Source organism: Onychostruthus taczanowskii, unplaced genomic scaffold, assembly GCF_017590055.1.
Source record: "Onychostruthus taczanowskii isolate IOZ18803 unplaced genomic scaffold, ASM1759005v1 scaffold80, whole genome shotgun sequence".
NCBI lineage: Eukaryota > Metazoa > Chordata > Aves > Passeriformes > Passeridae > Onychostruthus > Onychostruthus taczanowskii.
This window is the reverse complement of record NW_024505893.1, coordinates 1-24,688: the sequence shown is the minus strand read 5'-3', so window position 1 is coordinate 24,688 and position 24,688 is coordinate 1. Positions and strand designations below refer to the sequence as shown.

Here is a 24,688-nt window from a genome sequence, read left to right as displayed (position 1 = left end):
GCTGGGCATTGGGATTTGAAGGATGACGGATAGGTGCAGGTGGCCTTTGAGGGGCACCTCAAAGCTCAGCAGGTCAGATCCTGCTGTACATCAGCATTGAAGAAGAGTTTTCTACCTGTGTGTTGCGCTGAACGTTGCCCTCATGCTGCCACCTTCCCTTCCCCAGTACCCACACTTCCTCAAGAGAGATGGCAACAAGCTACAGATCATGCTGCAGCGGAGGAAGAGATACAAGAACCGCACCATCCTGGGCTACAAGACCCTGGCAGTGGGAATCATTAACATGGCTGAGGTACAACGTGCTGGGAACAGAGGGGAATCCCACATGGCCTTCCTGTGCCAGAACTGGGCAGGGAATGGGGCTGGCAGGCAGGGTCTCATTGCTGTGAGTGTTCTGGCTTGTTGGCTGGCTATACTATAGAGAGGGTGGGCTGCCAGCTGCCATTGTGTCACCCTATCAGGGAGCTTGTCTGTCTGTCTGTCTAGGTCATGCAGCACCCGACGGATGGCGGGCAACTCCTGGGCCTCCACAGCAACATGAAGGATGTGAACATTCGAGTGGCTGAAATCAGCATCTACTCTCTGTCCAGTCAGCCCATCGACCATGAGGATGGGAATGTCCCCTCAGGTCCTAAAATAAAAGCATCAGGTGTGTTTAGTGTTCAGACCTGCAGGCAGACATTTGGGATACGGGTAATGGAGTGTGTTCCCCAGCACTGCCAGCAATGCCAGTCCATTCACTGGTGCCATGAGAGGCGTCATGCTTAGCTGGGGCATTTGCACTGTCTGCTTTCAGATCGCTCTCCAGACATTGATAACTACTCTGAAGAAGAGGATGACAGCTTCTCCTCCGAGCAGGAAGCCAGTGATGATGCTGTGCAGGGTCAGGTAAGGGAGGCCTGGCAAGATGCCTTATGTCCTGGTCCTGTTTCTGGGGCAAGAGTCAGGCATTGATGTTCTTGATCACCCTGAGCCCTCTCATCCCCTTGTAAACATCTGGCATTGTTTCAGAGGGCTGAGCTGTAATATCTCACAGCAAAAAGAACTTTGACGGCAGTGGGCTGCTGTCAAGTCCATGGTGAGGCAAGGGACTTTGGAGAGCCATAAATCTCATCTGTCTGTCTTTGGAGCTGTCTGATCTGCAGCAGAAAACCCCTGCTGAGCCCTCTCCATCTTGCACCATGATTTTCTCCCTTCTCCCTGTGATAACAGGTCAGAGACTCCTCACTGTCTGAGAGAACAGGGGTTTTAGGAAGAAATAGTTCTGAAAATGGTCAGAGGTGACAGACCCATCCCAGCCCTGTAATGAAATGTGTCGCTGCTGTTTGCTGTGCTCTTGTGGTGCCTGTACTCAAGACCACAGAAAGCCTTGTGGTAGTGTGCTGATAAAGCACAGGGACAAGCCCCTGTTCAAGGTTGTTATGGTCTGAGGGTAACTGAGGTTATTGGGGCAAATTAGAGTGAAGCAACACTGGATGACCAGTGTTTATAAATGTGTATCTATATGGCAGGTTTATTTCAGAACAACTTGGTTGCAGTGGAATGGAGCTATGTGGCCATTTTGGTTATTATTACCCATAGTAATACAACAGCATAAAAGTATAAAGATACCGTATAACAGAAAAAGAAAGAAAGAGAGGTAAAGAAACAATAAGAGTAGATGGTGCAGAGAAAAGACATCACCAGCTGTGGATTCAGATTTGATTATTGCTTGGCTGAAGTGATGTCTTGATGGGGGAAGCCTGAAACAGAGAGTTCAGTGGTTAATATGCATTCAGGTTTAGGTGGGAATGCCCAGGTGCCTCCACTGGAGTGGGGACTTTTACACTGTCTAATGTAATACTGTGGATCTGATGCAACACTGTGGATTAGGTGCGGTCCTCAGGTGAAAGGCCTCAGGAATGAGTCTGGGGCTGCTTGGGGGTGGTCTTGATAGATTGGCATCTTCTAAGATGTGAGAGCTCTCACTTCAGTGTAGTTGAGCCAGTTATGCCCCATCAGAAGGGATTAATACCTTCAGGCCTAAGGGAGGGGGGGATGGGGGAGGAAGTTTTACACCTGAGCCAGTTGTGTAAGGGAGGATATTGGTCTCATGAAAAGCATTATCCCACCCAGCAGGATCTGCTTCCTGTGGCCTCTTCTTTTATCTGGCTCAAAACTCAGTTGCTAAACTGAAGTTGGTTTGTCATGGTCCATCTCTGGTGATGGGTACTCACCCCTCTGCACCTGGGCTCTTCTTTTGCAGATCAGAGGCTTTTCCACCGCACATCCAAAAATTCTCCTCCTCTTCCTCTTCAGTTTGCTGGGCCTCAGCAAAGCATACCTGCTGTTTTTGCAAATGACCATTTGTTCAAGACATTAACCATTCTCATTTCAGTCTCTCACAAGGGTCCTCCAGATTACCTGTCCCATCATGCTGAGTTAATACAACAGGGGCCCGTGTCCCTGGGAGTTGTGCATATTGTTAAGGCTAACCCCTGGAAAAAATGTTTGTTTGTGATTCATGTGCTGTGCTCTCTGAGCTAACTCTGGAGAGGGGAGAGCAGGAGAACAACGCATGGGTCCTGAGGAGGCTGTGTCTCCTCTTATCTTGCTGATATATTCTTCTCTGGAGGGCCTGGGGACAGAAGTGCTGGGAAAGAAGGTCTGAAGGGGAACAGTGCTAAGGAGAGAGAAGGAGCTCCATAGAGAGAGGTACCAGAAAAAGACAAGACTTTGGGGGCAGAGTGGATCAAAGCTTTTCAAAATGGAGGGCAAATGTGGGTCGGGAAAATTTTAGGAGGTGCTGCTCCGTGAACTTAGTTGTTCTAATGTACTGTGACTTTTTGCCTGCAGGATCTGTTTGATGAAGAGGATGACTTGAGGAAAACCAAGAAGTCCAGGAGGAAAATGAGCCGAACCACATCAATATCCAGAGTAACATCAGGATTTACAACATGATCCAAGGGGATGGAAGGGATTGACTTTCTCCCCTCTCTGAAGGCAGTGAGGGGTGTTGGGAAGGGGAGATGCTGGCACTGGTGCAGAGCAGGGAAGAGAGCCCTTGGCTCTGAGAAACTCTTGCCATTAATGAGCTAGCTTGTTGCTCAGAGCTGTATCCCAGTTCATGGTCTGTACTGTGTTCAGCCTGGCTTTGTATCGGTGGTGATCTGTGTGCAGCAGAGTTTTGGCTTGCTGCTGTCACATGGTCTCCTTCCTTTCTTGAGGAGGGGGAGGGTAGGCACAAGGAAAGCTGAACTATTGGCAGCTCCTCTGCATGTCTGGAGAACGGAGGAGCTGCTCAGCCAGATCCTTGCTCTCCAAACTTCTCATCCCTGTTGCCTTCAGCCCTGCACATCCCTGGCCTCCTTCTTCCTGATTTGTTCTCCATCTTTTCTTGCTTGAAGGCAGTATTGTTCAACCAGGTGGTCTGGGGAGAAACAGGATTTAAATGAAGTGCTAATTCAGCCTGTAGCAGAGGAAATATGAGTCCTTGCATCCTCTCTCTTGCCCAGACCTTGGCTTCTTGTGGAGTACAGAGATAGTCCAGGTCCTATAGCAAATTTAAAGAGAGAGAAGGCAATCACAGCTGACCTTGGACCTCTGGACATCATGTTAGAGAGAATAACCATGGGCTATATGTTAGAGAGAATCTGGACATCATGTTAGAGAGAATAACCATGGGCTTGGAATGTGGTTTGATAGTTTTGCTGATCTTTTTTTCTTCCTTTCTTTTGTTTTAGCAACCAAACTTCAAGCAGAAATTTGTGGCTTTGCTGAGGAGGTTCAGAGTGACAGAAGAGGTAAGAGGACAGGAAAGCTGCCCCATCTGGCAATGTCTCCTGCAGATGTGTAGGTGTCAGAGTGCAGGTTCCCACTCACTGGAAGCACAAGGCTCATGAGCTCAGGGATGGGCCAAATGTGGTGTGAGACATGGCAGAGACTAGGACATGGTTTTTCCAAAGCCTTCTGCCTCAAGAAAACAGCTCTGAGCCTTGTGCTCAAATCAAAAAGCACCTTTCTGTTGGGAGAAGGTGCCCAGGGAAGAAGAGTGCTGTCACAGACTGACTCTGCATCAGGAGCTGGCATTGCAGGGGCAATCCTGTCCAGGAACACTGGCTGCAGGCTAACATCAGCCTGTGGATGGCTTCTCTTGGCTGACAGCCCAGGCTAAGTGTGTAGCACAGCCAGTGAAGGCCCTCCCAGGTGTCCTAACTGCCAGTAAGTGTGACGGGTGTCTGAGACTCCTTTGGATGTCATGCTCATGGCACCCTCCTTTGGCCCAATGACAATGTCACTGTATTCTTCCACAGCTTGGATTTGCCTCCCTGAGGTGAGAACAGTGCCGTGGTGTGCCCCATGACTGCCAGGCAGTTTGTACGTGCCTATTATGGGATGCAGGGAACTCCGTGTCTCTTCACTGCTCTCTGGCTTGGTCCCACAGGTCCTGGACTCTGACCCTGTAGACCAGACCCAGGAGGTGGAAGAAGACCTGGGCTTGCTCTATGACAGCCTGGAAGAATGCAACAACAGTGACAGTGGCCCAGAGATGGAGGACAATGAGAGTGTGCACAGCACTCCCAAGCCCACCCTGAGGTAAAGGTTGCAGGGAGTCCCTGGCCAACAGCACAGCCTATGGGACCTGGAGAAATGGTCTCCAACACCTTCCTGTTGCTTGGGCTAATGCAGGCATTGTCTTGTCTTCACTCCCATTGCCATCTGCTACTGGCACCTCTGGCTCCTCACTTAAAACTGCCCATTAAATCTGATTTTCTTCACATTTAGTCTCGTTTTTCTGCCAACCCAGCATCTGACACTGATCTGTTGGTAGAGCCCTATTTGATCTAAGCCCCAGCTGCTTCCAGCTCTCTTATCTTTCTGCCAACAATCCTGGTGTTCTCTGGGCTCTCCACACTGAAGCATGCCTGTCTTTTGAGCCCTTTGTGACTGCTTGGACCATCCTTGTGAGATGTGCATGCTGTGTTCCCACCCTGTGTGGAGATGTGACTAGCAGCCAGCAGAGCTGTTCCTCATCCCGTTCCCCAGGCACTGGTGACTTGCTCTGCCAAGAACTGCTGACTTAGCACAGGGGTCTCCAGTGGATCATGCAGGGAAACCAGGCTTTGCTCCCACGTGATCTGTGCTCACCTGGCCTCTCTGCTTGTGGCTCTTGTGCTTTTGTGCTGTCTTTTTGTGAAAAAGTTGTCTTTTATTGTCTTTCTACTTGACTGCGTCATAGTGCACTGGGTTTCTTGTAGTCAAGCCAGGCTTACTTGGTATTGTTGTTTCTATGGTTTTATGTGTAGAATCATAGGAACATAGAATGGCCTGGGTTGGAAGGGACCTGAAGGATCATCTAGTGCCAACCCCCCTGCCATGTAAAAAAAAAAAATTAAAAAACATCTATATAGATATATAATATATATAGATTAAAAAATAGTATTTGGTTGGTATCCCCTCTGAAGGTACTTAGTAGGAGTAGCAGGCATGGTTTGCCACAGGCAAACTGAAATTAAATCTGCTGGATTCTGGAACCAATAGGCCACTTGGGAAAAAACAGGAACATGATAGAAGTCATGTTTTCCACAAACCCACAAGTTATTGTGAAGGAGACAGCGGGCACATGGGCGAGCTGCTTAAGTGATCTGCTTGGACTCCAAAAGGAGTTTCACACGGTCTCTCATCAAAGGAGACAAAGGTGCTGTGGGAGAAAAAGGAAGGTCTTTCTGTGGTCAGATAATGGTTTATGTATATAGACTATGTGAAACTGTAAGAAAAGTCTATTGAAAGTACTTAAATGTAAAGACAGACCTCCACCCTGGTTCTGCAAGTGCCTACTTGCAAACATCTGGTCACTGGAACAGCATTCCAGAGTAAGTGCTGGTTTGTGCTGGTGCCCACCATTACAGTTTTCCTGGAGTGTTTGGTGCTATTCCTGGAAGGACAGCCTATTAGGCTCTGAGCTGTTCTTCGTCCTGTAAGGAAGTGTCTCTGGCTTGGTTTGGTCTCTGGTGCCTCAGTTTCTGGCAGTGCTGAATGTGTATCCCTTGAATTCACAAGGGAATACTTCACAAAGTTCTGGGACTGTATTTTTTCTAAGGAGATGTGGAAGCTGCCTGCCAAGGTGTTTCATGTAGACTTCTCAGGGGGTAAATTACAGCCCAGCCTGTAAATTAGAGGTGATCTTCATGTTGGATTTCTTGTCATAGCCTTGCTAGACACTGTAAACATCTCTGTGAAGCAAGGGCACTAATGGTGTGCAGCCCTTAGCAGAGGAAGGTGGCTGGTGCTCTGAGTTGGGCCAGTGGTGCTGAGAGCTGATCCTTTTGATCAGCCAGGGATCACACAGCATCAGTTTGCTCCTGCACTGGGGCAAAACCGGGGCTGGAGCTGAGGCTGTTAGGCAGGACCCCAAGTCAGACCTGTTGATTGAAGGTCAAAGGTGAATGAGCAAATATCTCCATAGGGAAAATGGATGGGACGAGGGGGGCTAAATTCATTTAGAGCAGAAGGGGGCTGTGCAGAAGGACTGGGCTTCACCTAAATCTCAGCATGCTGTGATGTGGGCTCAATCATGCCTGTAGGAGGAGAGCCTTTAAACTGCTGAAGAGGAAATTGCAGAAGGGCTCTGTGCTTAATGTGATGTCCTTGAGGCATGAAAGCTTCTGAATTGCAAGTGAGAGAGGGCACAAACAAACACAGCTTTCATGGAGAAGGGGGAGACAGCCTGATTTAAATGGAGTGTTGGAAGCCAGAGGAAGTAGAATATAATCTAGACACATCCAATGTCTAAGAAAAAGGCGGGAATGAAGATACCTCTTTGCGATGCCAGTGGCACAAAGGGTATGTCACATTCTGGTGGGATTACTTGGGACAGTATAGAAGAGTATGGAAGAGATGCTGATTGAGGGGTGATCTTGGAAAACCTACATGTTTTTCTGGTTTGACTCTTAAGTTCTTAATGTAGTCTGTATGGATTCAGTTTCTGGCTGGGAAAGGCAAGTATAGAGTAATGACTGTACGGAGTGATGATAATGCCTGAGATTTTGTAGCAGAGAATGGAGGGGAAGAGAGAGAGGAAATATGTTGGTAAAAGGAGATGTAATTTATACCAGTGTGTGGCCTGGAGAAAATGTCCCACCAGGGCACTGTTGTGACTCTAAACCTGAAACAACTGGTCACAGAGCCAGTGAGGGGGAAATCAAGCCTTGACTTTTCCCAACCAGTGTGTAAACACTGCTGCTGAAGAGCTGCTCTGTGCAGGAGCCATCATTTATTTACAGAGGTGGAATGTCCTTTCAGGAGCAGTAAAACCTGACACACACTGTTGTGCCTGGCAGTACAGTGTGCTGTGTACAAATGAGGAAGCATGCTAAAAGGAAAACAAAAGGAGCAGGCAGAATGTTCAGAGGAGATATTGTGCAGGAAACTGCAGGTAAATCCTGATGGGAAAAGTAGAAAACAATGGAAAGACACTCTGATAGAGTACTAACAGAAGAACTTCTCTATGTCTTATGCCTCAGTGGCCATCCCTGGAAACCTGCAACCTCATAGCCCTATCTGCTTACTAGGCACATCAGGAGAAACATTTCCTGGGAGTTAATGAGCACATACACAAAGCTTAGAGGGAATCTAGCTCTGATCTCCTGCAGCAAAGTCACACATTGCAGGTGGATCCTGCTTGCTGTAAAGGTCCTGGGAAAACTGGCAAGTGAGATCCAGTGATAGACTCCAATTGTTTCCTAAAAACTGGTCTTGGAGCAGCCCACAGGCTGTGAAAGGGGTCCTTGGCAAAGTAATGGTGTGGAAAAAGGGTAAGCAAAGGTGGAAGCTCACACTATAGTGGCAGAGACTGTCCTGGCTTCCCCAAGAGAGTTCCTGTGAGCTATGGTAACTTGAAAACAGGACCTAGGAGCTGCACTGTGCAACTCTACCAAAACATCAGCCCAGAGACCAAAAACTTGGCAAATTTAAGTACTGTGCTACCTGAGGTGTGCTTCTGTGTGCAATACTGAGATCTTCAGAACCTTGGGAAAGGGGAAAGCAGAAAGGGAAGGAGAATGCTGCAGTTGGAAGAGTGCAGCAGCAGCAGGCAGAGGCAGGGAGCAATCCCTGGAAAAGGGGAAGCAGAAGAGAAGGCAGCAGAAGTCTGTGATGGTGCAGAGGAAGCAGAGAGGTTTAGTAGCACGCTGAAATTGTGGTGTTGACTGAGACTATATAGCTGTGAGATGGGGCAGAGTGGCAGCTCCTCACCTGCACTTCAGGGGTAGGGGATCACCTGAGGCAGAAAGCCCCAGGAGCCCCTTCCTCCAGCTCCCCGAGGTCACAGGGGGCACTGCTGACAGGTCTGCTCCTCAGCTGTCACCCAGACACTTGGCTCTCTGGCCCTGTGTCCCACTGAGGACCTCTCCACAGAGCTCTGTGCTTGGGACAGGCCAGTGGGGGTGTGCTGGGATCATGGTGACTTTGTTCCTCTCTTATTCCTGCCTTTTTCTCTCCCGTCTGTCTGTCTGTCCGTCCGTTCGTCTGTCTGTTTCTCTGCAGGCGTTTCTTTGAGGGAGTCTCTCATTCTGGTTCCCAGACTGAGATCGGCAGTCTGCACAGCCAGAAAGGGCAGGATCAAGAGTCGGGCAGCCCTGTGAGTTACACCTCCACCACCACCTCCTGCCCCTTTCCCTCCCCAGCTAGCCCAGCACTCCCACAGTGCCCGCGCTCTGAGACCACAGCTCCTGGCAGCGCCTGCCTGGGGCTGCTCCTTTCCTTCTTTCCTCCTCTTTTTCCCAGCACAGGCAGACAGGTAGCGATGGGGGACATCCTCTGGGGCCGGTCCCAGAGATGCCCAACTCCCCTGTGGGAGCTTGTGTTCTGTGAGGCCAGGCATGGGTCACTGGCAGCTGCCCTGCACAGAGTGCTCCATCCTGCTCTGACCCCACTCCCTGTCCCCCAGGGCGAGGCAGACAAGCAGAAACCAGGACCACAGCGACCACAGGAAGAGCAAGGAACGGAGGTCCCTGCAGTGGTGAGTCCAGGCTATGGGATGTGGAGTTTTTCAAACTCCAACTTGCTTTCTGGAGTACCAGGGGTGCCCACCAGGCTGGGAGCAGGGCTAGGAAGACAAGTAGATTGTGCTGGAGAGCAGCAAGAGTTGAAGGAGTGTTAGGGTCTGCAGGACATGCAGCCCAGCCCTCCCAAGACCCTGCAGCCTTGGCTCTCCGGGAAGGCCACCAGGCCCCTCTTGATGATGGGCACCCATGGGTGCAGGGTTGCTCCTTGTTGGAGCTAGGAGAGCAATGTGTGTGAAGTGACTCTGTGTGGCCCTCAGGAGCTGACGTCAGAGGAGTCGTGTTCCCGGCTGACCCCCACAGAGGCTGCCGTGAGGGAGGGCAGTGTGGACAGACTGGCCCTGCTGGGCTCTGGGAGCAAAGCCGAGCTTCCCAGTGCCGTGTCCCCCAGGTAAGGCAGGTCTGTGCCCCCTCCCAGGGCTGAGCGAGCTCACACTGGCTCCCTGAACTGAGTAGGGCTTGGTGGAGATGAGATTTCCTCAGCAGTTTTGCCTCTCCTGCTTCTCCTTCACAGCAAGGCAGAGAGCAAGCAGCTGTGGCGTCCCCGCAGCACCTCCGTGAAGGATCGGCAGAGCTCAAAGGTACAAGGTGGCCGTGCCAGCAGCCTGGACAGTGAGAGCTCTCCAGACTCATGGCATAACACCCAGGTGAGCCCACTTGGAGGTTTCTCATTCAAGAGCTGCCAGGTCTTCAGCCACGGGCGGTGTCCAAGGTGGCTGTCTGGGGTTAACCTTTGTGGTGATGCTGTCACAGGTGCCTCGAAAGTCTGTTTACGATCAGCTGAACCAGATCCTGGTCTCAGACGAGCAGCTCCCTGAGAGCATCGTGCTGGTGAATGTTGCTGAGTGGCAGGGGCAGGTGAGTAGGTGATGTGTGATGGGAGCTGGATGTATGCAGGCAGCTGTAAGCAGGGTGGATTCTCCCAATCATAGCAGAGCATCCTAGGGAAAACTAGCACAAGCTGTGCCCTTCTCTCCCCCAGTGTGGCCCTTCTTTCAGAGGGACAATGCATTGACAGGGTGCTGAGTCACATACACAAGAGTCAGGTGTGTCTCCTCCATCACACATCATCACTGGATCCTCAAAACATGATGTCCTGATCAGTCCCAGAAAGGCTGGCTAGCAGACTGTGCCTTAGGCCCCTCACTGTTTGGTCCTGGCTCCCAGGAACCCTATGGGTCAGAGCTTTGTTGGATTCCCTGGCAAAGAGCTCCCTGCCTCTGTGGGCATGAGGCCCTGGGAAGCAGCAGAGGTATTTCCCACTGAGAGATGGGAGAGTGTCACCTGTCACTCCCAGGGAGCATTACCTCCATCATCAGAGCAGGGTGGGGTGTGAGGACAGGCCCAGTCGCTGACAAACACTTGCCTCCCTCATACCTGGAGCTCTAAAGCCAGAGGTGAGCAAGGAAATGTACATTTGTGCAAACATGCAGTTAGGTAAAACACCTGTGAGACCCCCTCAGGATCCTGCAGCTACATCTGGCATCCAGAAAGGGTGCTGGAAAATTTTGAGACATAAGAAAGGGCTTAGTGAGAGGCAGTGAAGTCTTGACTCAGGCCATGCATTGGCTTGTTCCACTTCTTCTGGGTAGGGAAAAAAGGGTCAGTGCCCTCTCCCAAAACCAGCCCCCTTGTCCATTTTGACTGCTTATTTTACCACTGTTGAACTGCATGCAGACACCTGAAGAGACAGAAGGATTTTGGAGTGCCACAGTGGGAGAGAGCAAGAAGAGGGAATGAGCAGAGGCCGAGTGAGCGTAGAGCAGGGCCCTGCTGTGGAATGGCAGAATTAAATAGAGTGTCCCTGGACCAAACTGCTTATTTCAAAGAACACAGCCTGGTTCTTGGGACAGTTTTGCCCTTGCCATGGCACTGCCACAACAGTGACTGCTGTGCTTAAAGGTGAGAGCAAGGGGCTGGCTGGCCCCTAGAGCAGAGCTGGGAGGAGCAGGGATGCTCAGGATGCAGCTGTGAGTCACCTGATGGTTTCAGCCTCCCTGCATGGCACGGGTGGGGCCCGGTGTCCCAGCTGCAACCCAGGGGGCACCGGGCTCAGGGCAGGCATGGGCTGGTGCTGGCCAGCACAACCATGCTTCCAGGGTGCCTTAACCTGAGCTCTCTGCATTGGCAGTACGTGAGTGAGCAGCTCCAGGCGCACAAGCAGTTGGTTGTATCCACGTGCTCCGTGGCGGACATCCAGGCAGCCTTCAACACCACTGTCTCCCGCATCCAGCGATAGTGAGTACAGCTTGGGCTCAGCCTGGTGGTACTGTAGGGGTTCAGAGAAGGGCTGGGTATGGCCCTGGCTCCCCAGGGCTCATTAGGACCCTTTGGGGCTGTGGACAGGTGTACATTGTGTCCTCTGGCCCACCTGCTGAGCCACTGCACATCCCTCAGAGTCTCCTTTTCCTCTCCCTTTGGCAGCTGTAACTGTAACTCCCATATGCCTCCCCCGGTGAAGGTGGTGGTGGCAGGGGACCAGAGCTACCTGAGTGTTGTCCTCCGTTTCTTTGTGGAACAACTGGCCAGCAAGACGCCCGACTGGCTCAACTACCTTCGCTTCCTGCTTGTACCACTGGGTGAGAGCCATGAGGAGCCCAGCCCAGGGCTGTCCTCTCCCACATGCCCAGACTCTGCTGCCTGAAGCCAACACTGCCCTTCTCCCCTGCAGGCTCTCACCCTCTGGCCAAGTACCTGGCCTCGGTGGATAACAAATACAGCACTCTTTTCCTGGACACAGCGTGGCGGGAGCTGTTCAGCAGGGCTGAGCCTCCCACCGCAGGTGAGGAGCAGGGCAGGCTGGCATCAGCAGTGCCCTGAGGGTGAGCCCAGCTGTCATCGAGGTCTTCATGGCTCTTTGTGCCTGCAGACACTGTGGACATAGCAGGCCGTGTTGCCCAGTTCATCGCTGGAGCCAGCCTCTCTCACCAGCTCCCCATCTCCGAGGCCATGCTGACCTACAAGCAGAAGAGGTGAGTGTGGCCCCAGGGTGCCTGTCCTCCCTCATGCGGCCCCGGTCTGGGACGTGCCCAGGACAGGAATGAGGGACACGGGACAAGTGAGTGAGGCCCTGCATTCCAGTGACAAGCAGCACGGTGCTGAGGGGAGCTGGGGTCCCACAGTGAGAGGCCCGCAGCACCATTCCCTGCCACCTCCTGGTGTGCTTGGCCCCTCCAGTAGCTGTGACTCTGACAGCCCCAATGGTGGGGACCAGCTGGGATGGGCTGGGTGGGGCTGCAAGCTGGTACTGTGCTGTCCGGGGGTTGATGCTCGTGTTCCAGCTGCACTCTCACCTCTCCCTTCTCTTGGTTTCTGGCACCCAAGGAAGAGAAGTCTCTATTTTGATTTTTATATCAGGTATTGGCTTGTGCTTGCTGTGCCGCTGCCTGGCCCCTCCCCGCCTTTCCCCATGTGCGTCCATCCCTCTTGCTGTGCAGAGGAGCCGTGACCCCACAGAGGGGCAGGGCTGCCCTCCCGCATGCAAGCCCTTTCCCAGCACTGGAGGGGACAACTCCTTGCCTCCTTGTCTAGTGTGCCCTGTGCTGCCATGTTGGGGACAGGGGTTCTCATGGGAGGGAGGGCAGAGGAGATGGTCCTAGTGGATGTGAGCCAGCGTTGACCCCTGCGAGTGCAGGGCTGCCTGGGCACAAGGTTGGTAGTCACACAGCAATTGGTGCTCAGCACACCCAGACCCTGACCAGACTCTCTTCCTTCTGCAGCCCCGACGAGGACTCCTGCCAGAAGTTTGTCCCCTTTGTGGGGGTGAGTGAGTTGAGGGGCCAGCAGGGGCTGAGGGGAGAGGTGCAGTGCACAGTCTTGCTGATGCTGGGTATCCTCTGGTTTCTCCTTGCAGGTGGTGAAGGTGGGCCTGGTGGAGCAGTCTTTCAGTGCCTCTGGTGAGTCCCTGGGAATGCCCAGCTCTCTTTTCCACAGGTGGGAGGCTCTTGTTGGTGTCCCCCAAACCCTCAAACCCACACTTTTTCTCCCCAGTGGACTCGGATGATGCCACAGTCTGCACCCCCTCCTCCCTGCTGAGCTCAACACCAGTCTCCAATGCATCTGTTTCCTATGGCAAGGAGACCATCTGCACCCCGCCACCCTCTCCGTCCGTCTGCAGCAGCCTCTCGGGTGCTGGGTAAGGAAACGAGGCCCCCTCAGCCTGAGGCAATGGGGGCAGAGGAGCAGAGGCCCCACCTGTGTGCTGCATGTGCTGCCTGTGTTGCCCAGGTCTCCGAGCCCTGGTCTGGAGGTGATGGGCCTGCAGGTGGACTACTGGACAACACAAGGGCTGGACAGGAAGAAGGAGGGTGACAAGCGGGAGACGGGTATCAAGAACACGCTCAAGAGCAACTTCCGCTCGCTCCAGGTCAGCCGCATCCCCAGCACAGGGGAGCTGGTGCCCCCCAGCACCATGGCCATGACTGTGGTCACCAAGGAGAAAAACAAGAAAGGTAACCAAGCCCACTCTGGGGTGTTCTCTGCCTGTGGGGCCACAGTCCTTTGTGGAAAGGGTGGGGGGAGCCTGCAGGAGGTCATGGCTGAGATGTGGCCCAGCAGGGGACAGTCAATGCACTGGGGCAGGGGCTCCCACCTAGGGCCAGGTGGGGACATCCTAACATTGGTCCTGTCTGGCCTTGGTCCCCAGTGATGTTCCTGAGCAAGAAACCAAAAGAAAAAGACTTGGAACACAAAAGCCAAGTCATTGAAGGGATCACACGCCTCATCTGCACAGCCAAGCACCAGAACACCATGTTGCGAGGTGAGGACAGGTACCAGCCCCTTGGGGCTGTAGTGGGGCAGACCAGGCAGCACAGGCTGGCTGTGGTAGGGCTGTGCCTCACTGCACCCTCTCCTCTCAGTCTCCATAGATGGGGTGGAGTGGAACGATGTGAAGTTTTTCCAGCTGGCAGCACAGTGGCCAACACACGTCAAGTACCTCCCTGTGGGCATCTTCGGCTACTCGAAGAGTGTGTGAGACATTGGGGCATCCCTGGAATGGAGCTGCAGTGGGTTGCAGGAGACAGGGAGATGGACATACTCTTGTCCCCATCTTCTGCAGACCAGTCCCTGCCTGCTCAGTGGGGGGGGATACTACACCTGCACCCTGTGGGCCAAGACCCGTGAAGGTGAGGCCAGTGAGACCGGGTCCGTGCACCCTCCAACACCAGCCAGGACACCATGCCATCTGCCTCCCATGTCCCCCAGCAGCAGCCTGGGACAAGGGTTGGCACCAGCCAGCAGGGCCCCAGGATGGGCTCTGGGCCCTACTCTCCACAGATGCACCTGCCAGGCCAGCCCTGTAGTCCTGCCTGGTCCCAGCTGGGCTGGACCCAGGCAGGTTCCCCAGTGCTGCGGCCAGCCAGACTGCTCTGTGCAGGGGCAGGTGCTGAGCAGGGCCCACCACCCCTGTACCACCCTTGCCAGCCCCACTGCCAGCCTTGCACTGCTGTGCCGGCCCTGCCCTCTGCAGCACAGCCTCAGCAGCTTTTCCAGTCCCCCTGCAGCCCTGCTGCTGAGGCTGTCCTCTTCATGTCCCCATCCCTTCCCAACCAGCCCTACCCCAGGGTGCTGCCAGCTGGAGGTGTGGGGTGAGGGCACCTAAGTTTTTTTTTTACAAGATTCTATTTTTTTTAAATTTATTGTATGGTTACTTTTCGGGATTAATTTTAATAAATTAATGCTGTTACCATTATGGCAGGGTATTTGTGTGTGTGTGCCCTCATCTCTGAGGGCATGACTCAGCGCAGCTGGGAGAGAACAAATTTGGGCAGGATGCAGCCACTACCACCACTCCAGCAAGCATGACTGTCAGGGCTCCTTGAGCACATGGGTATGGCCTCGCAGCCATGGACCAGCTGAGCTCCCCAAAAGACTACACAGTGGGACTGGGTGGAGCTTGGCTCATTTATTTAGATAAAACTCACACGTGTTTAGGAAGAGATAGACTGGATTCAACCTGAGTTCTCCCAGCCACGTCCTTGTCTACCTGAACGTGGAAAAAGTCTGTCTCCTTTCGGCAGAGGCCAGGTTTGCTGCTGTCTTGATTTCTACAGTATGGAAGGCAACCTGTGGCTGGACCTGAGAAGTGGGGAGCGTTGTGGATTCAGCAGAGATGTATTCCAAGACATGAGGCCTCCCCTCCTGGCGCCGGAGATAGCCCTGGTTCAGCAGGTGCAGGATGCAGGACAGCACGTCCACGCTGTGGCAGCAGAAGCTCAGGAACTGCACCCCTGGGCCCAACTCGCCCTTCTGACAGGCATCGATCACCTAGGGCAGCAAGAGAGCCCCAGTGCAGTGGCTGCAGCCCCCAGGCAGCTCCTGTGCCCCCTGTGCCCCCTGCGCCCCCGTACCCTGAACACCAGGTTGTCGATGTGCAGCTGCTTCTCCACCTTGAGGATGCGGGTGATGAGGCAGCACAGGACGTTCCTCTTCCTTTCCAGGGCGCTCACCTCGGCCCTCTCTGTCCGCAGGTAGCGCTGCTGGGGCAGCAGCCTCAGCTGGCGGCCGGAGCTCAGGGCTGCCTGGTTCAGCCGCAGTGCACCTGGAGCCAGCCCCAAGCCAGGCTCAGCCAAGCTGGAGCTGGGCCCTGAAGGAGCCCCAGGACACGTGTGTGGCTGGGGACCCAAGCTGGGCCTCCTGCGGCTGCCTGCACCGCTGGCCACCCCAGCCCTGTCCCCCACGTGTGGCCCCAAGCCACAGCCACACACACAGCCCCTGGCTCTGGCCCAAGCCCACACACAGACCGAGACCCACCCACCCAGCCACGCTGACCCAGGCCCCGTGCATGGCCATAGACCCACCCCACCCATCACCCCCAGCCCTGCACTGGCCTCAGGCCCCACCCTGACACACACACCTGTGCCCCGAGCACCAACACGTGGACCCAGCCCCCTGACCAGCCCTACCAGCTCTTGCACCCTAAGCCCAGCACCCCCTGGGGGTTCAGGCCAGCCCCTGCCCTGGGTGCCCCAGCCCCGTGCTCACCCCCTGGAGTGCAGCTCCCCACCAGGACGCCCTGGCCGTGGGTCAGCGGGGTCAGCGCGTGGTGCACCAGGTCAGCAGGGAGCCCCGTAGCCTGCAGCAGGGCCTCCACAGCCACCTCCTGCAGCACGGGGTGGGAGGGCAATGGCCAAGAGTCACTGGCCCTGCCTAAGAACGGGGTCCCGTGCCCCAAACACCGCTGGAGACCCAACATGAAGGCAAGGGAGGACACGGCCCTGCCACGCCCCAGCCTCCACCGCCTCCCTGGCCCCACCGTGGCTCCAGCCCCTACCTGGGCGCTGTTGAAGCACAGCAGGATGTACATCTGCAGCGTGGACACGTGCAGGACGCAGTCTCCAAACTGCAGCTCGGCGTGGCCCAGCCACGTCCACTGCAGCCGACGGGGCTTCGTGCACTCCCAGCCCAGCTGGCTCTGGCCTGCCGGGGACAGTGTCAGGGACAGGGACGGGGACCAGCCCTGCCAGGCACTCCCAGCCCACCACCACTTGTGCCTGAGCTGCCCTCGAGGGTCTGGGCACACCCCTGGCCACAGCACTCACTCTGCCGGCAGAAGTCAGCAAACTCATCCAGTGGGGAGCTCAGCACCGCCGGGAAAAACCTCCCAGGGTTCTCCATGTAACAGAGCGGGGAAACGGGCCAGCAGCGCGGGGACAGGGCCAGCACCTTCACCTCTGGCACGTCTGCCACCGCGGCTGGTCCCAGCACCTGGGCACAGGGGCACGAGGGCAGCTCAAGTCAGGCTCCGGGATCCCACCAGGAAAACCAGCGGCCTCCGGCCTCCCCATGCCCCCATCCCGCTCACCTCGTCCGGGCCCGTGTCCAGCTCCAGCAGCCGCTTGTCCTGCTCCTGCAGCTGGAAGAGGCAGAACTGCCGCTGGAGCTCCTCCGACTCGGCCAAGTTGCTCAGCATATCTTGGGGAAAGCGGCTGGGGAAGCACAGCCCGATCTGCTCCACGATGCCTCCTTCCAGCCAGGATGGCCCTTGTGTCAGGAGCCGGTCCCCCAGGTAGTGCCTGCCGTGGCCACCAGCTCCAGTCAGGGCTGGGCCCGAGCCCTGTGGCCGTCAGCCACCCACCAGGAGACAGCCACCGAGCCCAGTCTCACCCCACAGCACACGGGCCTGGCAGCACACACGTGTCCCCTCCCTGTCCCCTGCAGGGAATGTGATTCCACACACTGGCAGCATCCACGGGCCCTCCACACTCCATGATCCCATAAAAGCAAAGCAGGGGCAGCACTGCCACAGCAGACCAAGCTCCCCCAGCACACCAGGCCACGCTGCAGCAGGCCCCTGGTTCTGGGGAGACGCAGCAGCCTCACCTGTAGAAGTGTTCAAAGGTGTGGGCAAACTCCAGGCCACTGAAGACGACGAAGGGCTCCAAGAATTGCTGCAGCCGCTCCAGAGGCCCCGTGCTGCCCGCAGCCCTGCGGAGCTCCTGGATCTGCACGTCAAGGTAGCGGGCAAACTGCTCGCTCACCTGCAAGGGACAGGTTGGCTGCAGACAGGACTCACCAGGTGCCCACAGGGCTGGGCTGGGGGAATGTCCCTGCAGGGAGCAGCCGGAAAACTCTGGCACTCTGGGCAGGGGCCGAGGGTGCCCAGGCACCAGCCCAAGGCTGGGCCCACACTGGGATGAGCACCACACACCTGAGCTGGGCACCATCCGGGGTGCCAGAGCAGGGCTCTGTGGCTCAGGGGGAACAGGACACCACCCACCCAGAGCTTGTCCCAGTGCCGTGGGCCAGGGCAGCTCCCCAGGCCCTGCCCAGGCCACGGCATCGGGGCCGCGCTCCCTGGACTCACGTGCAGGGCAGTCAGGAAGGAGAGCTGCAGCAAAGCCCCCGCAAAGCCCTGGCCCAGGGCCAGCACAAAGGCGGCCTGCTGCCCGAAGAGCTCCTCCGTGGCCCCGCGCAGGCGCCGGTACAGCCGGCAGTAGCGCTCCGCAAGGTCCGGCGCCTGCCCCGCCGCCTCCAGGAACCGCTGCACCTGCGGGAGCGGCGCGAGGGCTGAGCCGCAGCGGGATGTGCCCTCGGAACATCCCCAGCCTGCCCTGCCAACACCAGCTGCCTGCTCCCCGGGACTCGGGGCCCTGCTGCTGCTGCTGCTGCTGCGGGGCTTCCACGGTGGGAGCGCAGCTCTGAGGGCTGCCCAGGGGCTGTGGGGGCACTACGGAGACACAGCAGCAGCCCAGCAGGAAATAACAGCCCGACACCGGACCTGGCTCCTGGCCTGGCTGACACTCGAGCCATGCCGGGGTGGCAGGCGCAGCAGGGCTGACCCCACATCGCTCCAGGCTCTGTGGCGGCCAGGTACAGCCCTGTGCCTTCCCCATGCTCCCAGGGCACTGCCAGACCCCACTCCCTGCTCCAACCACACAGGGAAGGTCCCACACCCCTCCCAGTCAGCCCTCCAAGCTCTACCTGCTGCTGCACCACGCCACGCCAGCACTGCGAGATTCCCCGCAGGCCTCTCGACTTCTCCGCCACCGCCTTTGCAGTCCTGGCCGGCACCTCCTTGCTCTTCCCCTGCTTCCCACCTGCCAAGGGTCAGTCTCAGGCTCAGTGTGGCTCCGTGGGCAGGCCCCGCACACTGACTGCCGCAGCAGGGCTGAGGGGACGCTGGGGAGGCACGGCCACTGCTGGGGCATGGCCACAAGCCTTCCCAGGCTCAGGAGCCTCTGTGCCACAGGATGCTCCCAGAGGAGCCCCATGGCCACAGCCTGGCACTCCGGAGCAGCCCCAGGGCAGGGCAGCCCCTGGCTCACCAGCTGCTCTGCTCTCCTCTGGCTCGGGGCCGCCGGGGTCCACGTGCACCAGGAGCTGGGTCAGGCGCCGCACGCAGGAACCAAAGGCAGCCCTGCGTCCCGTGGCACGGCGGGGCAGCTCCACGCTCTCCAGGTACTCACTCAGCAGCCAGGCCAGGGGACTGACACCATCGGGGTCTGCGAGGCCAACCAGACCCTCAGCCAGGTGCCTCTGCCTGGGGCACGGCACGGCTGGCTCCCGGAGAGCGCAGGCTACCTGGGCTGGTGATGCTCTGCACCAAGGGGTTCACCAGGGCCTCCCAGAACGTCCTGCCCAGAGCCCGGGCTGCCTCGTCGTCGGGAAGGAAGTGGTTGGCAAAGCCCTGCTCGTGCTGCAGCGCCCGGTTCAGTCTGCAAAGCGACCGGGCAGCACTCGGTGCCAAGGGCTGGAGAACTCCCACGGCAAAGCAGAGCGCAGTGGTGGCTCCCTGCTCCGCCCTTTGCCAAGGCACGATGGCTCCCTGGCCCCACTGGCCCCCAGCAGCCAGGGAGGGCCCCTTGCTGTCCCTGGGGCCTGCCCCCAATGGCCCTTGGGGCCTTCGCAGCTCCTGCCAAATGGGGGCTGTGCAGTGCCTGTGGCCACGAGATCCTGCTGTGCCTGGCCAACCTCTGTCAGGACGTGCCAGCCCCTGGGGGGACCAGCATCCTGCTCTGGGGGGTTAGCCCAGCTTAAACCCAGATGACCCTGGCCAGGAAGGACCACTGGTGGCCAGGAAGAAGCAAGGGCCCCTCCCATCCAGGTGCCACAGCCAGCTGCTCCTTCCCCAGCCCTGCAGTCCCTCGCAGGCTGCCAGCCATGTCCCCCCCGGGCCCTGGGACACCAGGGATGCGATGGCACAGCCAGGACACGACTCACCTGCCAAAGAGCTGCAGCAGCCGCCCCCGGTCTCGGCAGATCTCCTGGCTCCAGGCGTGAGCCCGAGCGGTGCAGGAGAGGAACGTCCGCCGGCACAGCTGCTCCCTGAAGATGGGCCAGAAGGTGGGCTTGGGACCCAGCACCTCGATGCCACGCACACGTGTGTCAATGCCACCCTACGGGACAGCGGGACCCTCAGTTCCTCGGGCTGGGCCCTGATGCCCCGCACTGCCCGCTGCCAGGCCCAGCCCCTGCTCCCCTACCTGCTGGCACCGCTTCACCCGGATCTGGATGACGGGCCAGAAGTGGGTCATGTTCTCCAGCAGGATCACTCTGCTGTCCGAGGGCAGGATGGTCACCTGCAGGGAGGCACCGAGCCCTCAGCGTGACAGGCAGCCCAAGGAGCTCCCACAGCGCAGCTCCTGCCATTCCCACCTCCCCGAGGGCACCTCCCCGGGCCTCACACCACAGCCAGACCTCCACGGGCCACAGCAAGGACCAGCCCGCCACTCCCACGGGGACTCACCGCATTGAGCTCCGTCCTGATGGTGGCAGGGCTGTCCCCGCCCAGCACCACCACCCTCGATGGCATATAGCTGGAGTCCTCGCTGGCCACCAGCATGCTCAGCTCCCTGCAGCACAGCAAACACGGGGCTGCCCAGCCATTCCAGCCTCCCTGCCCCAGCCCTGAGGGCACCACGCCCTGCCAGCCTCCTCCTGCTGTCCTGGGACGGGGCCACTGTGGCAGGGCTGGCACACATCCCCAAAACCCTCTCCTCCACACACAGCCCTGCTGGCCCAGCCCCACCTGATCACCACTCCACACTGCATGTGCACAGTGATGAAGTGGGAGCCGGTGCTGCCGTTCGACTCCCAGTAGGTCCTGGGGTTCCTGTCCATGAGCTTGCTGGCCTGGTGCGAGTTGGAAGAGACCTGCACCTTCTCCCAACACTTGTCCTCCTTCACCTCCATGCTGGAGCCTGTGGGCAGAGCACATGGAGCTTCCAGCCACCAAGACTGGGGTCAGCACCCCCTGCCTGCACTCACCTTGGCACAGGTTGTGCAGGAAGACATCAAAGAAGGGGATGCTGATGGGCTGGTGGCTCCGGCGGTGCTCCTCAATCTGTCCCAGGACCAGCTGTGGCATGGGGCAAGGCTCTTACCAGGAGCCCCTGGTCCTCCTCCCCTCAGCCCCAGCAGGGCTGTGCCAGGCAGGGAGCACAAGGCCGTCCCTCGGCAGCAGGGACAGCCTGATGCCCCCAGACCCAAATCCCCAGGCAGCCGTGCCTTCCCTGCCCACCTGGATGCAGCCAGCCAGGATGCTGCTCGTCAGCTTCTTGTAGAGGCTGGCGTACTTCTCACACTCCGCCACCAGCTCGAGCAGGGCCGGTGCCAACGACGGCACCGTGCTGTGCTTTTCCAGGGCTTTGGACAGAGCCTCGTGGGTGCCCACGTGGCACATCACCACCACACAGTCTTTGCTGGCACTGCCCAGGCGGTGCAGGAAGCCAACGACCTCCTGCAGCACCTACGGAGACGCAGCCGTGAGCAGACGGGCACTGCTGGCGACTCCCCGGGGCTCCCAGCAGCCGGAGCTGCAGCTCCATTCCCCTCATCCCAACCCCACCAGCACCCACCAGAGCCTGGCCAGGCACAGCCAGACTGGGCATGTGGCCACTAGGACACGGACACGGCCAGGACAGCCGCTCCCCACCTCTCAGTGCCTCAGACACAAGGCCAGGCTGCCACCAGCGGGGCCCTGCTTGCCCAGCCCGGCTGAGGCACAGCCAGCACAGCCACCCTGCCTGCCACGAGTCCCGGGGCCCCCTCACCTCCCAGCTGCTGCTGTGCGTGATCAGGAAGGACACGCAGGGCTCCACACACTCATGCCAGGGCAGCACATCCTCCTGGTAACTGTCCAGGAACTTGTTCAGGATCCTGGGTCAGAGAGGGCCTGCTCAGGCTGGGCCACAGGGACAGCAGTCCTGCAGGCAGCCCTGCTTCCCTGCCCCACCTGGAAGGCACCTCTCAGGGACTGGGAACCAAGGCTCCCCTGGCACCCTGCACACCCCACCAGCACCCAGGCATGTCCTCTGCTGCCCCTGCAGGTCCCCACCAGCACCAGGCACAGCTGCTGTGGTCTTGCACACCCTACCAGCACCCAGGCTGCTGGCCCCATGTCCTCTGCTGCCCGTGCAGGTCCCCACCAGCACCAGGCACAGCTGCTGTGGCCCCACGTGGCCCTGTGCCCCAGGACACACCAACTGGCACTTGCCTACATGCTGGGGTGGGCCTGCCCCCAGGGAAGAACAGCCCCACCAGGACCCACAAACATGCACTGGTCTCCCCACCATGACCCCCAGCACTCACACACCTCATCAGGGGGTCCCAGACCCCGCTCAGTCACCCTGCACCCACCTGAGGATGCTCAGGCTCACGGCCTTCTCTGTCCCCAGCAGCTCCAAGCTGCGCAGCAACAGCCGGAAGCAGCTGTGGTCCTGCAGCAGCTGGGCCACCTGGCCAGAGGGAACAGGGCCTTGGCTGCAGAGCTGCCGCTCCAGGGCCACCACCACCTCCTTGGACAGGACGCCATCGTCCAGGCCACCCAGCAGCATCTGCACGCCCTTGGGGTCCAGCAGGAGCTCTCTGCCTGCCATGACAAGGACACGTGAGCCCAGCCCAGGCGCTCGCTCGAGTGGCAGCAGCCCCTCAGGGCGCTCTGCCCCGTCGGGCCGGGCAGTCCCACCCGTGGCACCCGCGGGGCCATAGCACGGGCAGGGTGGGCAGCACGGTACCTGCTGCCTCCGGGCCCAGGGGCAGCCCGTGCTCTGCCAGCCGATTGATGGCGCTGAGGGCCAGCACTGCCTGGGGGCAGCCGCTGCTCTGCCCGGCCCTCCAGCAGCTCTGCAGCACCGCCAGGAGATCGCAGCTCGCCAGCTGCTCCGCCAGGCCCCGGTGCCCGTCCATCAGCATGTTCACCACCAGCAGGCCGTTCTGCACTCCTGAGGAGCCCCTGCAGGGACACAGCCGTGCCACTCTCCTCTGCCGGGCACAGAGCCTCCCCTGCACCCACAAGCCACCTGCCCGCCCTGCCCGTCCTTCCCCCTGCAGATTCCGGCCAACCTCAGCCGCTCTCCACGCTCTGTCCCTACCCTGGGACCCTCTGCATGGTGCTCAGGGCAGCAGGGATGCAACTCAGCAGGCTGGCAGAGCCCTTGCTGGAGGCAGAGCCGATGCTGGCAAAGATCTCCCGCATCATCTGCGCATCGCCGTGGTTCCAGGGCAAGCACTTCCCGCCGGCGCCTCCCGGCTCGGCGTCCGCAGCTCCCACCAGCACCTTCAGGGCCTGCGAGGACGAGAGCAGCGCGCAGGGCAGCGGCCCCTCCAGCCCGCCGGGGCAGCCCGCGCTCCCTGCCCAGCCCGGCACGCCCCGGCACTCACCGCCAGCCCGGCCTGCTGCACCAGGGCCGAGCAGCCGTGCTGCTGCATGCAGCCCAGCACGGCCCGCACGCCGCCCTCCGTGGCAAAGGGCACGCGCCACTCGTAGCACAGGGCCAGCAGCACGGCCAGCAGCCGCAGCGTCACCGCCACCAGCGCCTTCTCTGACACCTCCGTGCTCAGCAGCTCCACTGACACCTGCACCAGCTTCTCCCTGCATGGGACAGGACACCTCAGGCACGGCCTCCTTGGGCCCTGACAGCCACCTCCTTCCTGCCCACGCTGCAGCTGGGACGGCCCTGCCAATGACCCTGCCTGGCACAAAGGGACACAAAATCCACCTTTCCTCTCGCACACGCCACCCTTCACACTCCCGCTGCCACCTCCCGCTCTTCCGGCCCAGCACCGTCCCCCACCCTGCCCACAGGGCCCTCCCCAGGCAGCAGGAGGGGTGTGCAGCACCCCAGCACTCACCCAGCACTCCCGATGCCCAGCCCGCCCTGGGCTGTGCCGACTTGCTGCTCCGACTTGGGCTCCTCCTCCAGCATCTTCAGGATGTGCTTGAGCCCAGCTAAGCGCAGCCCCACCGCTGAGCTGCTGCTCTGGATCACGTCCACCACAGCTGCAACCTTGGCCAGCGAGCCGCTCTCGCTCAGCCCCTTGGAGCTGCCCAGCGCTGGCCGGAGGGACGGAGGGGTCAGGGCAGCCGTGACACCTCCAGCAGCTCCCAGGGTGCCACACACCCACAGACCCAGCGCCCGCAGGCACCCCCACTTCAGGCAGCCCTGCCTGCGTGGCCCCCATGCCCTGCCCAGAGCCTTCCCCTGGCGGGCAGCAGTGCCGCTGCCAGCACCGCGCCTGTGCCCCGACGTGTGGCAGGACATTACCTTGGATCTGCTCCTCCGTCACCTCTGGCAGGAACAGCCCTTCCCTCTCCAAGAGCTCGCTGAACAGCTGGGAATCTGACTTCACTGCCACACTGCAGCCTTGGGGCGGCCCTGGGGCTGCAGAAAGGTCTCCCTCCGCTGCCTTGGCCATCGTGCCTTCAGGGCCGGTGCTCCTGTCACCCTCTGAGGACACTGCGGTGCTCCCTCCACCATCCTGCTCTGCCCCCCTTCCGAGGAAATGTCTGGCGTAGACACGGGAGCCACGCAGGTCACGCAGAGAGCTGCCCTGGCACCGCTTCTCCAGGACCTGCAGCACCTCCTGGGCCAGCTCCGCAGGGACCGACAGCTGCACCAGGGCTTCTTCATCCACCTCCGACAGCCACACCCAGGGGACAAGTTAATCTCGGGCTCCCCACGCACCCCATGCCCCTTGTGGCGGCCACTGCCACCACGGACAGAAAGGCTGCACCGCCAGAGGTGCCCAGGGCCACTCCCCACTGCCACCCTCCCCTGCCTGTCCCCGGCCCAACTCCCACCAGCCCACACCTCCCACCCGTGCTCACCACCCAAGTGCAACTGGCAGAATGACCCCACGGCCTTGCCTCGCCTGCCCAAACCTTGCTGGACAGTCACTCTTCCAGTCAGGGGACACTGCCTTTC

General features: G+C 58.7%; 2 protein-coding genes across 2 annotated transcripts in view; one reads left to right on the top strand and one right to left on the bottom strand.

The window, feature by feature from the left end:
* Positions 1-14,733, top strand: part of LOC121346389 (phosphofurin acidic cluster sorting protein 1-like) — a 54,390-nt gene extending 39,657 nt beyond the window's left edge. Inside the window, exons 5-25 of the mRNA XM_041424167.1 lie at positions 167-292; positions 487-649; positions 797-888; positions 2,836-2,916; positions 3,723-3,782; positions 4,424-4,575; positions 8,524-8,617; positions 8,927-8,998; positions 9,302-9,432; positions 9,556-9,688; positions 9,795-9,899; positions 11,173-11,279; positions 11,466-11,620; positions 11,713-11,823; positions 11,911-12,013; positions 12,761-12,803; positions 12,895-12,937; positions 13,032-13,176; positions 13,269-13,492; positions 13,687-13,800; positions 13,901-14,733. Of these exons, the coding sequence (XP_041280101.1) occupies positions 167-292; positions 487-649; positions 797-888; positions 2,836-2,916; positions 3,723-3,782; positions 4,424-4,575; positions 8,524-8,617; positions 8,927-8,998; positions 9,302-9,432; positions 9,556-9,688; positions 9,795-9,899; positions 11,173-11,279; positions 11,466-11,620; positions 11,713-11,823; positions 11,911-12,013; positions 12,761-12,803; positions 12,895-12,937; positions 13,032-13,176; positions 13,269-13,492; positions 13,687-13,800; positions 13,901-14,016 (2,370 nt within the window). The 3' untranslated portion in view covers positions 14,017-14,733. The remainder of the gene's footprint in view (positions 1-166; positions 293-486; positions 650-796; positions 889-2,835; positions 2,917-3,722; positions 3,783-4,423; positions 4,576-8,523; positions 8,618-8,926; positions 8,999-9,301; positions 9,433-9,555; positions 9,689-9,794; positions 9,900-11,172; positions 11,280-11,465; positions 11,621-11,712; positions 11,824-11,910; positions 12,014-12,760; positions 12,804-12,894; positions 12,938-13,031; positions 13,177-13,268; positions 13,493-13,686; positions 13,801-13,900) is intronic.
* Positions 14,734-14,942: 209 nt separating this feature from the next.
* On the bottom strand, positions 14,943-24,416 carry LOC121346336 (cullin-9-like; the record flags this gene model as incomplete). The annotated part of the gene is made up of 24 exons (XM_041424055.1): positions 14,943-15,308; positions 15,392-15,627; positions 16,026-16,143; positions 16,315-16,460; positions 16,583-16,748; positions 16,846-17,056; positions 17,364-17,521; positions 17,848-18,030; positions 18,465-18,580; positions 18,809-18,985; positions 19,065-19,198; positions 19,704-19,879; positions 19,967-20,062; positions 20,230-20,335; positions 20,512-20,683; positions 20,751-20,841; positions 21,004-21,231; positions 21,536-21,641; positions 22,122-22,353; positions 22,499-22,716; positions 22,856-23,049; positions 23,145-23,355; positions 23,616-23,817; positions 24,029-24,416. Coding segments are annotated over 24 exons (4,350 nt in total), but the record flags the coding sequence as incomplete, so codon positions are not given.
* Between the last annotated feature and the right edge of the window lie 272 nt (positions 24,417-24,688).